At 42.6% G+C, this 16,044-nt stretch overlaps 1 protein-coding gene across 2 annotated transcripts in view; it reads left to right on the top strand.

Moving 5' to 3' along the window:
* Iqck (IQ motif containing K) overlaps positions 1 to 16,044 on the top strand; it is a 117,873-nt gene that overhangs the window by 55,888 nt on the left and 45,941 nt on the right. For both annotated transcript variants that reach the window (XM_058575703.1, XM_046434655.2), the window contains one exon: positions 2,016 to 2,100. In XM_058575703.1, the coding sequence (XP_058431686.1) occupies positions 2,016 to 2,100 (85 nt within the window). The remainder of the gene's footprint in view (positions 1 to 2,015; positions 2,101 to 16,044) is intronic.

Raw genomic sequence — 16,044 nt, 5'->3', positions numbered from 1 at the left:
TGAGAGCTGAAAGGGGGCATGGCTGGAGTACTGGGCAGGGCAGGTGGGCCAGGGGTCCAGGAAACCCGGGGGCGTCAGTTACCCTTGGGGCATGAGAACATTTTTCTCATAAATTCACTGCCAGCACCCAAGGTCCAGGGTCTCCTGAGAAACATCAGGTTCCCTCTAGAGGCCATAGATTGCTAACCAGTGGGGGAAATTACTTCAGGGATGTGAGTTGTTGGTGTCACACCACTAGGATTTAGAGAATAAGGACAGTGGAACAGAGGACAGTGACACTGACTGTGGGAAGCAGGGAGCAGTGGGACCCCCCCCCCCAGGACTCCAGCCAAAGAAGGATGCTCCGTCACAGCCCAGGAGGCCAGAGTTGAGCATCGAGAGGTGAACACAAACAGGACCCCACAAGAAGATACCCCATTATGGGAATAAAAATGGCAACTGAACATTAGGGAAAGGTTCCTCACAAAGCTGTCGCTTTCAGGTGTAATTATCTTTACAAGGAAGTGGAAGACTCTCCTTTACCTGGTCTCTCAGGTCCCGTCCAGCTGGAAAACCCAAGTCTGGCAACAACCCTGCGCTGCCTTGAAATGGTCTCCACGGCCTGTGTTCTTCCTGGCTTTGATTTCTTTGATTCTGGAATCATTTAAAAGAGCATTCACTCATTCAAACAAATACACTTTATCGAGGTGTTCTTTTCTCTCTCTCTCTCTTGTTTAAGTCCATGTTAGGAGAGAAATAAGATCCCAGATAGATTCTGGAGAACCGAGTTCTGATGCGAATGAGCTTTGCAGTCTGTGCCAGCGGGGCACACAGGTCCCAGGGAAGCCCTGGCTTTGGGAGTGGATAGATCTGGCTCCGGATCCTGATTAGGCCCCCTGGGCAAGCTGGGTGACCTCGTGCAGGTCGGTCAGCCTCTCTGCACAGTGAGAGTTCCAGTAAGCTCCAGCTGTCATCAGGGAGAGCTTTGAGGCCAGGGAAGTAGGGATCCTTCTTTTTCAAAGTCATTTCTGGGGATCTTGTACCAGAGCAGCCTCCATGTGATCCACGTCCATTCAGGGGTTTATTCCTTTGTATTCTGAAAAGATTTGTTCCTTGCTTTTCAGAGCGAGCTGTGCTTTGGCTTTGGGGAAACATGAACCAGCATTGAGACAGACTTACAAGACTTTATCAGCAGTCTGTACTTCTGTTAAACTTCCAGAGGAACAAAAAGCCTATAATCATGATTTTTCCATGTGGTATCTATGATAAAATTATTCATGATCTAAAACTCCCACGAGAACACTGTCAGCTGACCCAGCACTTGAGATATGGTATTGCTTATTAAGATGTAAATGTGGAACTTAAAAATATGCTTGAACTTGATCTACATTAACTCAAATGTACGCTAATCAGAGGTAAATTCCGATATTTTCCTTTCAGAAGAACTATTTAATTTTTCTTCAATAGAAAGCTGGAGGAAGAGCCCTTGATTATTTCTGACACAATGTAGAATATAAAGGCTGGGTTTCCTCTGTCTCTTGTATTATTCATATAGTTGATTTTTTTTTTTTTTGGTACCGGGAATTGAACTCAGGGGCACTCAACCACTAAGCCACGTCCCCAGCCCTATTTTCTATTTTTTTTTTTTTTTTAGAGACAGTCTCACTGAGCTGCTTCGGGCCTCGCTGTTGCTGAGGCTGGCTTTGAATTGTGATCCTCCTGCCTCAGCCTCCCAAGCGTGCACCACGGTGCCCAGCGTTCATATAGTTTTATATCAGCAACATGCAGGCTGCACCTTCAAAAATAGCATGCAAGATTAACAGTGATTTAGATTATGCTGCTTTAAAACCCAGATCAGATTTGAAAATCAGAAATGCTAACTCATACACACACTTTTCTGTCAAAAATTATGTTGCCGTCTTTTAAGAATGGAGATGGGTGAGGCTTTTAATCAGAGGGACCATTATATTGTCAAAGTCATTGCTGGGGCTCAAGAGCAGATTCTCATGATCATACAACCATTTATTGCTTTTCAGCCCGCGACCACCAATCCCACTGTCCCTCCTGCTGACTGACGTGGACGCTGCGATCGCCATTCAGTCCTTCTGGAGAGCCTATCTGGTAAGGTCACGTGCAATTGTGGCATTTGGCTTGATGGAGAATTTCCCATGGAGGGCCCATGGGAAAACCCTCAGAAGAATTAGAAACAGAGGCTATTAGGGTTCACATCCAGACCCCAGAAACAGGATTTTCTGTTTTTTAAAAGAGTGATTTAGAATTTTTACCAAAACTTATTTTGCAATTTTCATTAAAATTACCCTCCAGCTTTTCAAAGTTGAATTGACTGGCCTGTATTGCCTAAAATAATATTGCATATACACAGAGAGGAATACACTGTCATTTTAGAAAAAAAAATTAAGATAAAACTAAAGTCTGAGACACTGATAACTCCATCATCAAAAAACAATCATTATGGGCTAGGGTTGTGGCTCAGAGGTAGAGCACCTGCCTCAAACATATGAAGCACTGGGTTCGATCCTCAGCACCACAGAAAAAAATAAATAAGCAAAATAAAGTTACTGTGTCCATCTACAACTAAAAAATTTTTCAAAAAATCACTAAGACTGGGGATATCGCTCAGTTGGTAGAGTGCTTGCCTTGCATGCAAAAGGCCCTGGGTTCAATCCCCAGCACCAACAATAGAAAATAAAAAAATTATTAACATTTTGGTTTAAAATTTTCCAAACTTTAAAAATTTTAATATATAAAACGACATATAAATACCTGACATATAGAAAATTACTTTTTCTTTTCTAGCTTGTCTTCCCCGACCATTTTCCTATTTTGAACTTTGAGGTTGTTTCCAGATCTACTGTTATAACAAGTGTTGCCATGAGTATCTTTGTGTAGTCACATTTAGTGACTTGGTCATTTATGTAGGAGTCCCATTTGGTCATTTACGTAGGAGGAATTCTAGAAGTGGAATTTCTAGGTCAAAAGGGGAGTTTCTTTTTAAAGCTCCTGATCCCTATTGCCATGAGGCCCTCTGGGAAGGATATCCTTTTAAAAATTGTTCCCAGAGGCATTTGAGCACATATCCCAAGCTAAAAACGTACACAGCATCTTCATTTGGTGATTGGAGCTTCAGGTAGACACATGGCTCGTATCCATGTCTGATGGTGAGATATCAGTGGAAGGAGTTTAGAGGCAAACACTGCACGGGAACAGGACCTGTGGATGCGCAGGGAGCCAGAGGGCTCTACCCGGATGCACTCTTCAGAGGTAGGGTGTGGGGAGGAGACTGAGATGGATACGCTGGCAGTTGTCCATCGAGAAGTTTGACTAACCCCAGTGAGCAACCATCAATCATTGGCAAATGCTTGTTATGTGCCTATCCGTGGGACAGTCCCTGACCTCAGGAGCTTCCTATCTGGGGTGATGTTCTGTGGACATTCCACTCCTCGTGTGCCTGGCACATTCCTGAAAACAGGGGCTGCAGTCAAGTGAGAAGGTCAAATGTTAGACTTGCACATGAAAGGAGCCGTCTGTGCCTAACAGTTTACAAACCCCCTATTGTGCCCGGTGATTGAGACACAGTCTTGGATGATGTAGGTTTTCAGTATTCTGTACATACTCTATATATAAATGTGGGCTTTTTCCTTCATAACTGAGCACCAGCAGGTTAGCTTAGGGTCCAGTGATATGCAGCCAAGGTCAACGAGCCCAGCTTTCACGTGCTTCTTGAATTCTTCGTTGTCATTGTTCTGCATTTATGAACTTATTACATATATGAGGCTTATTATGAGTCAGTCATTTTATTTTTCTGTTTTCATTTCCTTTTCATGAAATGATAGTGACATAGTGCACTGAAAATAGCAATTTTTAGATACCATTTTTTAAAGCAGCAAAGCCCTTTCTTTGAACCAAATCATACCCAGAAGCCAGGAATGCCACAGGATGAGGGGAAATGTTCTGACCCTGGTTCCCCCGTGTGGTGAGACCCCTACCTCTCTCCCTCCACATGTGGGGAGCTTTGGGGCCCAGAGTAAAAACAATCTGTAAGACAGACAAATTCAACTCATCATGCCAACCCCTGCCGTATAAGAAGATGTCGGAGTGGCTCAAAATGGAGCTGTGCCTGTGGGCTACCATCACACATAGCTAGAAATGCTCCTCAAGGTACAAGGGGTCCGTGTGTACCACATGAAAGTTTGGCTGTCTAAATCCAAACCCTTCCTGTGCTAAAATCATAACAGAAGACAGACCTGGCACAGTGGCATATGCCTGTAATCCCAGTGGCTTGAGAGGCTGAGGCAGGAGGATCACAAGTTCAAAGCCAGCCTCAGCAACAGCGAGGCCCTAAGCAGCTCAGTGAGACCCTGTCTCTAAATAAAATACCAAAAAGGGCTGGGGATGGGGCTCAGTGGTCAAGTGCCCCTGAGTTCAATCCCCAGTACCAAAAAAAAAAAAAAAAAAAAAGAGATCCGAGCAGAGATCTAACCATCCCCAGAAAGGAAAGCTGTCTGGTGTCTGGGAAGCCACCAGGGAAAGAGGGTCCAGATCTCAGCTTTAAGGAAAGGTGGGCACGGATGTGTCAGCCACAACCAAGAGGAATCCCAGGGAGAGGAAATAGCTTATGTGTGTTATGGATTTTTTTATTACAACATAGCGTCTGTGTTAACACACACACTCGCACATCCACATAGGAAAATATCTGAAAGGAAACAGTCACCTGACAGGATGGGTACCTTGGGGTGGCTAGAGAGAACTGGGGAGACCAGCCTTATATGTTCTGAACACATTTCTTTACAAAGAGAATGTGGTCTGATTTTATTTAATTAAAATTAACTTAAGCCAAGGGGTCATCTCTGTGAATAGATAAACTATTTGACAAAATCTAACATGCTTTTATGATAAAAAGACTCCTCAAGCTGGGTGTGGGGGACACACCTTTAATCCCAGTGGCTCAGGAGACTGAGGCCACCTTCAGCAACTTAGCAGGTCCCTAAGCAACTTAGCGAGACCCTGGGTCAAAATAATTTTTTTTTAAAGGGTTGGGGATGTGGCTCAGTGGTTAAGCACCCTGGGTTCAATCCCTGGTACCCCAAACAAAACAAAACCACTCCACAAACTGGGAAGAGCAGGGGATTTCTTATACTTGATCAAGGGCATCTATGAAAACACCACAGCAAACATCATATTTAATGGTAAAAGACTGGATGGTTTCCCCGTGGGTTAGGAGCAAGAGAAATATGTCCTCTCCTGTCACTTCAATTTAAGGTGATGGTGGGGGTTCTAGCCAGGAAAATCAGGCAAGAAAAAAGGCATGTAGATTGTCGAGGAAGAGGGTGTGGTCTTGTATATAGAAAATCCCAAGGAATTCACTTAAAAAAAATAAGAGCCTATTAGAAATAATAAACATGTTATCAAGGGTGCAGGATAGAAGGTCAATATATAAAAATCAATTGTATTTAAATACACTCCACAGTGAACCATCTGAAAATGAAAAGACAATAACGTTTGCCATAGCATCAAAAAATAAAATACTTAGGAATATAAATTTAACTAAAAGTGAAAGGCTGTTTATGAAAACTGCAAAATACTATTGAAAGACATTAAAGAAGACCCAAACAAAGAGAAATGCATGCATGTTCATTGATCAGAAGAACTTGATACTATAAAGATGGCATTTTTTTTCCAAATTGATCTACAAATTTGAAATGATTCCTATCAAAATCCCAGCTGAGTTTTTTTTTTTTTTAAAGAAATTGACAAGCTCATCCTAAAATTCATAAGAAAATGCAAGGGACCCAAAATAGTCAAAAACAGTCTTAAAAAAGAAGAACAAAGAAGGACTCACACTCCTCTATTTCAAAGCTTATACAAAGCTACAGCAATCACCACTGTATGGACTAGCAGAAGGATAAACATAGATCAATGGAATAGAGTGGAGAGTTCAGAAGTAATCCTTTTGCTGACGACCAGTTGATTTTTCAGCAAGTGTGCCAAGACCACTTAATGAGAAAAGAATAATCTTTTCCACAAATGGTGCTGGGACAATTTGGATATCCACATGCAAAAGCAGGAAGTTAGACCCTGACTTCAGACCATATACAAAAACTAATTCAAAATTAAAGACTTAAAGTGTTAAGACTATAAAATCTTAAAAAAACAGGGATATAAATTTTGGAGTAAGTAACAGTTTTTATAGCAAAAAGAACTAGTGACAAAAGAAAAAATAGATAAGTGAACTTCATCAAAATTAAAAACAAGTGCTTCAAAGAATACCAAACGAGTGAAAGTCAACTCACAGAATGGGAGAAAATATTTGCAAATGTTACATAAAATAAAGGTCTAATTTCCATTATACATGAAGAATTCTCACAATCCAATGATAAAAACACAAATAACCTAATGATAAAATTGACAAAATGTTTGAATAAAAACTTCTCCAAAGAAGATATACAAGTGGTGGAAAGAGGCCCAACATCTTTAGTCATGAAATGCAAATCAAAGCCACAAAACAATGTTTTCACTTCATACTGTAGAGCATGGTTAGAATCAAAGACAGTCAGTGTTCCTGAGAACTCAGGGGACCTGGAGCCTTCCCGCACTGCTGATGGAAATGTCAAATGGTGTGCCGACTTGGAAGACAATCTGGCGGTTCCCCAAAGAGTTAAACAGAGTTTCTGCTCTGAGACCCAGCAACACCACTCTTAGATATATATTTAAGATAATAAAAACATCTTATTAGCCAGAGTGGTGTCACATACCTGTAGCCCCACCTACTTTGGAGGTCAGGACAGGAGATTTATAATTGTGAGGCCCTGTCTCAAAAATAAAATTTTAAAAAAGGCTGGGGGTAGGGCTTGAGCTGTGGCTCAGTGGTAGAGCACTTGCCCCACATGTAGGAGGCCCTGGGTTCAAGCCTCAGCATCACTTAAAAATAAATAAAGGTATTGGGTCCGTCTACAACTAAAAAAAGGGCTGGGGGTGTAGCAGGCAAGTTCAAGGCCCTGGGTTTCATCCTCAGTACTAACACATATGCATACCCTCCCCCCCCCCACACACACATCTGTTCATATAAACCCTTATACACAAATGTTCCTAAAAAGCATTACTCATAATATCCAAAAAAGTGGAAACCCAAATGTCCATCAAATTGACAAACAGATAAACAAATGCAGCATGATGGTAATATTCTATATGGTGGAATATTATTCAGCCTTTAAAAAAGGAATGAAAATTCTGTTATTCATGTAATTCCTATGAAATGGGTGAACCTTGAAAACATGCTCAGTAAAAGGAAACAGAGACAAATGGTTGCATATTGTATGATTGCATTTAAATGGAATATTCATAATAGGGAAATCTATAGACAGAAACAAGATTAGTGGTTGCCAGACACTGGAGAAAGGAGAGGATTGGGAATGGCTGCTAAATGGCCCAGGGTTTCTTCCTAAAATGATTATAATGTTCTGGAACTGGACGGTGGTGATGGTTGCACAGCTTTGTGAATATAATGAAAACTGCTGCATTAGGAACTTGGAAAGGGAGAATTTTACAGTGTATGAATCATAAGTATTTTGAGGAAGAAAAAGAAACAAGCCATCATTTTTCCCTTTTGGCCATGTGCTCTTTCTTTCAAAATCTGGATTTCTGGACTTTGGGCCAGGTTTGGACAGTAGAGAAAAAACAGGACCAGCAAATGGGACTTTTGGGAATTCACAAAATGACACTTGGAGTGTCCTTTCGTGGAGCACGCCCGCCTGCCTGCAAACCTCCTACTAAGCTGGCCAGGAAGTTGGTTTGCTTGAAATTAACAAAAGCCTACATGTGCGTTTTCTTAGTACTATGAAAAAGAAAATGTTGTCTCCCACAATGTGTGTGCATGCACTGGAGGACACACAACGGAAGCTTTGCCATCTTTCCACTTTTAAGTGTGCGGCTCAGCAGCATTCCATATGTTCAGAGTGTGCTACTGCCATGGCCACCATGCATTTCCAGAACTTTCCTAAACCAATGCTCTGCACCCATTAAATAACACTCAGCCCCATTCCCGCCTGCCTGCTCCCACTCCCAGCCCTGTTCTCCGTCATGAAAATGGAGTCCCACAGCATTTGCCCTGTTCTTACAGCTTATTTCACTCAGCACAGGGTCCCCCAGGTTTATCTGCATCGTTGAGTGTCAGAACTCCTTGTATTTTAAGGCTGATTCATCTTGCATAAATTCTTTTTTCAAAAAAAAATTTATTTTTTTTTAATATATTTTGATCTTTCTTACTAGTTAGGCATGACAGTAGAATGCATTTTGACATATTACCCATCGGTCATATTACACATATGGAGTACGACTTCTCACTCTCTGGTTGTCCATCGTGTAGAATGACACTGGTCGAGCCATCATCTATGCACACAGGAAAGTGAAGTCTGATTTAGTCGACTCTCTTTCCTAGGCCCATTCCCCCTTGCCATGAATTCTTAAAATTCAGAAATCTGACATCTTTGCTTGTCTGACACAAAACTAGCCACACGGCTTATTTAAAATTTATTTTTTAACTGACTGCATCAACAGAAGTGTCATGTGATAAAAAGAGCTATTTGTAGTGAACTGTTCTTGGGAGCTGTGCCTTTACCATTAGCCTTGTAAGTGGGTCCCTGATGCTTGTTACAGTGCATTAAGCGCTTGTGTGGAAGTAGATGTTCTCACGTTTCTTCTTTAAAACACTAGCCTAGTGGTTCCGAAGTCAGTGTTTCAATAGGCAAAACTACGTGTTGCTATTGTCTTTTGAATCCATTTGAGTCTTGTGAATGAAACCGGGGCGTCTGGGAACTCACTCACTGGTGGTGAGTCCCGTTCCACTGCGTCACAGATGCTCTTCCATTTATGAAATTCCGGATGTCTTGGATAAAGACTGATCAAGAAAATTCCCCTCTCTGAGTTTTAATAAGGTTCTTGTGGCCATAATAATTGAAATTTCCTTAATGATGCAGGAAGCGGGGACTAGACAAACCCACTGAATATTTATTCTATGTGAATAAGCTCCTGGTGTTTCTTATTTTCCTCGTTTGTTGTGCTTTATTCTAACCCATTGGCGACACCTGGTATAGCGACATTAGCAAATCCCCTGCTCCCAGGCATCCTGACAACTGAGAATCACCACTACGGCAGGAGGTGGCTGTTGCAGCCCTTGTAAGGCTGTTCAGGATCACACAGTTTTTTCTTTTGGCACCAGGGATTGAACCCAAAGACACTTATCCACTGAGCCACATCCCCAGCCCCCCCCCCTTTTTTTTTTAAATTTTGAGACAAGGTCTCTCTAGATTGCTTACAGCCTCACTAAATTGCTGAGGCTGGCCATGAACCTGTGATCCTCCTGCTTCTGCCTCCCAAGCTGCTGGGATTACAGGTGTTCCCCACCATGCTCAGCCAAAATTACACAAATTTTTAAAAAATCAAAGCAAATAAAGCAATAAAAATAATATGAAATAAAAACCATGAAGATCCTATCTCTTCTTGAGGATGTATGAGTTTGTATCCTTCATATTTGTGCCTTTGTCTACAGTGAGCTGACCTGGGGTAAGTGAGGGAGGGACCTCAAGGAGGAAGAGCTTGGTATAAATAAAAGGTCTGAGGGGATAGGCCTCCCCCGGCTGCAGGGGCCTGAGCCAGCTGGAGCACCGGAACCCTGTGTCTCGCTGGCCCTAGGCACTAGTTCATGATGACCAGGGTCCTAAGTCAAGCCCCTCTCCTGGGCCATCCTGGGCCCCTCCCTGGAGTTGTTGGGGTGGAGCAGGTCTCTGTGCCCTGGGGTCACCTAGTCACCAGGCCATCAACAACCACCTCACCACTGGGAAGAGCCTGCTGGAGAAGTGACTGCTGGAGAAGTGACTGCAGAGGCAAATAGCACCAAGGGACAGGGAAGAAGCGCTGGCCCCGTGGGCACTGTTTGAATACCGGGACTCAGCAAAACCAGTGAGTCCTCTTCAGGATGGATTTCTGTTGCTTACAACCCAGAGTCCTGGCCATGCAATTCTCAATTTAAAAAAATATGTCTAGACAATTCATTACTAGCACATGAAGAAGGTATTGGCACAAAATTAAAATCTGGGTCCACTCATGCAGAGTGACCATCACAGTCTGTCCTAGGGACAGATTGTGGCCTTCCAGCTGGAGGATTGGCGATGACTGACAGGGGAAACTGGCTCCAAGGGGCAGATGTCACTAAAACACATCTATTTGGGGGAAAAAAAAAATATATATATATATATATATATACTAGTTGGACACAATACCTTTATTTTATTTATTTTTATGTGGTGCTGAGGATCAAACCCAGAGCCTCGCATGTCCTAGGCTAGCCCTCTACCACTGAGCCACAAGCCCAGCCCCAAACACATCTATTAATGTGTGTGCATGCATGCATGGGCACATGCACATAATACATATTAATTGTGGGGAAAAGTACTGCAGATCATCTATTGGTATTTCTCCTCTAGCATTTTTACTATTCATATAGGACATTTCGCTTTATATTTTTACTAAATTAATTTTGATGGTAAACACTGTTTTGTGTCTGTCTTCTCTCCACAATAATAAATTGGACATAGCATTCTCTGTTAATATACAAAGATTTACCCCCAGATTTTAATGCTTCTCTGTTATACATGCTATTTTGATATGAACACATTGAACCAATAACTTATTTAACCACACGTAATTGGACATTCTAGTTTTCTCTCTTGTATAAACTATTTTATGAAAAATATTCTTATTTTGTGTTTGCACACTTGTCTGATTTTTTTTTCCATATGGTTAATTGCTGGCAGTGGAGCTGATCACGTCAAGAGTAAGCACCTTTTGCCAGGCATGGTGGCTCACACCTGTGATCCCGCTACTCAGAGGCCGAGGCAGCTGGCCTGAGCAACAGAGTGAGAGCCTGTGTCAAAGAAATGAAAAGGGCTGGGATGTGGCTCAGTGGTACAGCACACCTGGGTTCAATCCCCACTGCTAAAGGAAAAAAAAAATTCACTTTTTTACCTTTTATCGCTAAGTTACCCTCTAGGGAGGCTAATCTAACCTCTAGACCTATCCACATGCTCATCAGCAGAGTATGCAAGTATGCCCAAAGACTGGGCTCCAATGGCCTGGTGGAGAAGGGAAAGAAGAGGAGATTGAGAGCCTGAAGCATGCCCAGGGGGTAGGTTTTTAAGCACATCATGCTGGAGGATGCAAGAATAAAAGTCCATAGTGTTCAGTTGTGTGGCTTGTACACTGCACATCTGTTTGGGACGCCACTCGAAACCATATATAGCAGACCTCTGAGATCTTGAGAAGCTTAGAAATGGGTGAGAGGCTATTTGTTACACTTTTCTGGTTTTAATCCCACTGCCCTTGGCAGCTCCTAACCACAGGTGTATAAACCCCCACTGATAACCAGCAGCTGAGTGAGACACTGGACAGTGTCCTGTGGTACAGTCTAGGAGCTCTGCTGTGTCCAGAGTCTGAGAGTTTTCTTCCTGAAATTGTGCAGGATCTTTTAGATTAAGTAAGACATAAACAACTAGCATTCAATAATATTATAATTATAAAATCAACATTGGGCATTTACTCAATGAGATTATTATTTAGATACTAAAAATAACGAATATAGGGCTTGATCACAAGATGGGAATTGCCCATAGTATAACTAAGTGAAAAAAGAATAAACTATCTTATGTGCAGGTTGTTTATAATTATGTAAAAAAATGAAAAGCTATATATAGAAATAGGCTGGAAAGAAATACATAAATGTCTCTGTGGTTGTTTAGTGGTAGAAAAATGTTTTTACCCTCTAGTTTTTCTATTTTTGAATTGTTTGCAAAGAATATATATTGTTTTTACACAGGAATAAAAAAAAAACTTTATTTACATAAAGACTTAGAGACCTGCATTCATCTCATAGTAATTTTTTTCACTTTTTTCTTCTTTAGTTAAAGCTGTATGTGTGTGTGGACTTTGTATGTGTATGTGTGTTTATCTAAATATGAAAAACCCCACTTTTCAGACCACATTTACTATTTTCTTTTAATCCAGTTGTTAATGTACTCAGTTTATTCTGCAATTTCAAAATCATCTTGTTTTCTACTTCATAGTATTCCTGTTTTGATTTGTAGTTTGAGCCATGCACACACCTATAGCACTAGCCTCACCTCAGAGTCTGAGGCAGGAGAATTTTTTGAACCCAGGAGCCCAAGAGTTCAAGGCAAAATAGCCAGACCCAGTCTCAAAAAAACAAAAACAAAAAACAAAATCAAAACCAGAAAACAACAACAACAATCAGAAAGAAAGAGAAGTACTTATGCTCAAGTAGTAAATCCAGTTGTGAAGCAGTTTGATTCTTTTGCCTACAAACCTCCTGTTGGGAGTCTTAAAAATGACAGCCTCATCACCTGGAGAACAGTTGGCTCTCGTGCTCAGGAAAAGCCCTTTGCACCTGGATTGGACTCACTGGAGAAACACACTGGATCAGTCAGTGGAAGGACAGTCCAGGAGGCAGAGTATGCTGAGAACCCTAAATAAAAAGGGCTGGGTGTTACCTGTGTTTTGATTTGATTTAACTCTATTCTTCCTGAAAAGCCGCTTCTTTCTGTTTAGAGAAGACCCAACCTGCACAGTGAGGGGGAAGATGGATGGTGCACACAGCCCAAGAGAAGAACCGTGGGGTAGGAGAAGGCTCAGAGGACACAGAGGAAAGGTTCTGGAGTTCCTCCTGTATTTTTTCTGCAGAAAGGAGAAATTCCAACTTGAAAGCAGAAATTCTGCACCGAGAGGAAGGAAAGTTTGTTCCACGCCAGGAGCTGGCTGGGCGAGTGAGCAGGACAATTAAAAAAATTTTTGGTGGGGGGTGGGTTGTAAGGTCATTCAAGGTCTTCTTCATCCCTAGCCTGTACTTTCTTGTTCTTGATGTCATAGTCGCATGGAAAGTCTTGTTTTTTTTTTTTTTCTTCCATGTGAAACATGCCACATCCACTCATTAATAACCTGGGCTCTTGGAGCAGATGGGCTTGTTTGGACCTCAGGTTATCTCCAGCCTTGGGCAGGTTATTGGACTTCTGAACCATGACTTCCTGTCTATAAAATGGGTGTAATAAGAGTTCCTGCCTTTGAAGGGTTGAATCAGATGGTTAGTTCACATAAAGGACTTGGCAGAGAGCCAGGCACCTTATAAATCCGCAGTCATTTGCCATCATTATTGCTATTATTGTTGTTGGTGGTTCAGATTTTCTTAATAGGCCATCTGTTATGGCTTGGACACAAGGCGTCCCCCAAAAGCTCATGTGTGAGACAATGCAAGGATGTTCAGAGGTGAAATGATTAGGTAATAAGAGTAGTAGCCTAATCAGTGGATTAATCCACTTGAATGGATTTCGCTAGTTGGGTGGTAACTCAGGCAGGTAGTGTGTGGGTGGAAGAAGTAGGTCACTGGGGGCGTGCCTTTGAGGTTTGTATTTTGTCCCTGGTGAGTGGAGCTCTCTCTCCGCTTCCTGGCTGGCATGTCCTGAGCTGCTTTCCCTGCCATGCCTTCGGCCATGAAGTTCTGCCTCACTTCAAACCCAGAGCAATGGAGTCAGCCAGCCATGGACTGAACTTCTGAAACCATGAGCGAAACTAAGCTTTTCCTCTTCTGTGTTGCTCTTGTCAGGTGTTTTGGTCACAGCAATGAAAATCCTACTAACACAGCATCTTTTAAAAAGCCAACTAGCATCCTCCTTGCAGTTCCTCAGTGACACCAAGCGGGCTCCAGTCTCAGGGCCTTTGCACTTACTGTTTGTCTTTGTACCTTCAACCTATCAGTATTGGTGCCTTCCTTACCTTGTTAGGGTTCTTCTTGGATATCTCTCCTGGTCACCTTTTCTAAAATAGCACCCACTGGGCACCGTCCATCCTCTTACTCTGATTTATTTCCTTCCTATCAATTGTCACCTACCTGATATTATATTAGACATTCGCTTGTTTGTCTCTGAAGCCCCTTGAACTAGAAGAGTGTCTGATACATAGTAAGTGCTTAGAATTTTTGAAATGAGTGACTGAACTCCTTGAATGGTCTCCCCAGTGAGGGCGCCTGAGAAGCAAGAAGAGCCAGCCTCCCCTACTGCAGGCACTTGAACCTGGGCTCCTATGGGGAGTTGCTTGTGCGCCAGGATCCCTGACCTCTGCAGCTGTGCTTGTTAATCCCCCAGAGACTGCACTTGAGAACTGTGTGTTCATTTCTGTCGTTGGCATTTGTGACCCAGCTCCTCACCAAGCCTTGCAATGTGAAGACGTGAAGTGGCTGTTGGAAATCCTCTCCTCCCAGTAGCATTGCCATAAAAGCCCGGGAGCAAACGTTCATCTGAGCATCAGACAGGAAAGACGGAATTGCCTTCAGATTGCTGATATCTGCAGGCAGGTGGGCAGACACTGCCAGCAAAAATCAGACATGGTATTGTGCAAAAGGAATGCTAAAAATGGGGTGTGGCATCAAATTACCACCCATGCTGTTGGTATTTAGCTACCTCCCAATAGTTGAGAGGGGGCTGTCACGCCCTTGTGACCTCCTGAGCTGTCTCTGCCTGGGTATCTACTGGGCATTCCGTATGGAAGGATGTTTCCTCTCTATGGAGTCCTCTTGCTGTTTGCTGACTTTGGGATCTAACAATGTCGTTGCATTTTTCCTACCACATTACCTTCTCAACCAGAAGATTCAAGTCCAAAGAGATCTTTTCCTTAGGCCATCTCAGATGTAGTTTTGAAACCCACATATTTGAAATTGGTTTTGAACATTTTATTACACGTACAAAATGTTTCTCAGTTGTTAGGGAGGTCAACATTACTTCCCTGTGTAAGTCCCCTGAACGAGAAGAATAAGATTCCCAAACTTCTCCACATGTAGAAGGCTTAGTTTTAGTCTGAGGATACAGACATCAGGTACTCACATCAGGTGTGAGATGCTCCCTTCTGCCACCCCACTCACAGCCATACCTGCCTCCCGCTGACACCTGACTGACACCTGACTGACACCTGACTGTGGGTTCATTCTTTCATGGTCAAACGTGCCAAGCACAAAACTGAGTGCTGCAGAAACAAAGCTCTTCCATGCCACGAGGAACCCCAAGACAGCTCTAACAATAAAAATGAAAATATTGAGAATATTTAAATATTAAAAATAGCATAATCTAGCCAGGTGCAGTGTTGCTATGCCAGTAATACCACTGACTCAGGAGGCTGAGACAGGAGGATCCCAAGTTTGAGGCCAGCCTGGGCAATTTGGCAAGACCCTGTCTCAAATTTAAAAAAAAATGAAAAGGACTGGGGATGTGGGTTAGTGGTAAAGGACCTCTAGGCTCAATCCCCAGTACCACCCACTCCCCCACCAAAATAGCAACATCTGATATTTTGGTACATTTGCTACATACATACAGCTCTGCACTAAGCATGCAATACTATTATCTCACATGCAGATGAGGAAACCACTTTATTTAAATGTGGCAACACATAAAACAGTGTTCTGTAAACTGTGGATGTACAAATGAATGATTCCAATATGGATGTGATGATATATTGATGTCCTTTCTATTTGAAAATTGCCAGATGTTCTATTTCTCAAATAAATGAGAGAGGCTTTAAAGACCAAAGGAAAGGGGGAGTCTTTCTGTCATTTTATGTGCGCCATCAGAAGGTTGCTGGATGTATGAAAGAGTCACTGGGATGCTGGCAATCAGGTGGGGAAGTGGAGTGAACATGTTCCCTCCCAAGACCACAGTGGGACCTCAGTGGGACCGAAGAAGTTGGCGTGCCTTGCAGACCAGGATGGTTCAGCAGGACGGGTTAGGTCAGCGCATTTGCCAAAAGCAAACACAGATGTCACAGAAGAACAAAGCAGGCAGAGGCATGACACCAATGACAGCATCTCAGAGCCACTCAACAGCCAGTCCCTGAATCTGAACGAGTGGGGAAAGGGTCCCCACCGCTGGCAAATATGAAACAAGATGCCATTTTGCTACCACCTTTTACCACCTCTGAAAATACTGTGAGGAGCACCAT

This window comes from Marmota monax, unplaced genomic scaffold (assembly GCF_021218885.2).
Source record: "Marmota monax isolate L192 unplaced genomic scaffold, Marmota_monax_Labrador192_F-V1.1 WCK01_AAM20220418_F8-fsc00035, whole genome shotgun sequence".
Classification (NCBI taxonomy): domain Eukaryota; kingdom Metazoa; phylum Chordata; class Mammalia; order Rodentia; family Sciuridae; genus Marmota; species Marmota monax.
Note: the sequence above shows the minus strand (reverse complement) of the source record. Positions and strands in the feature narration are given on the sequence as shown.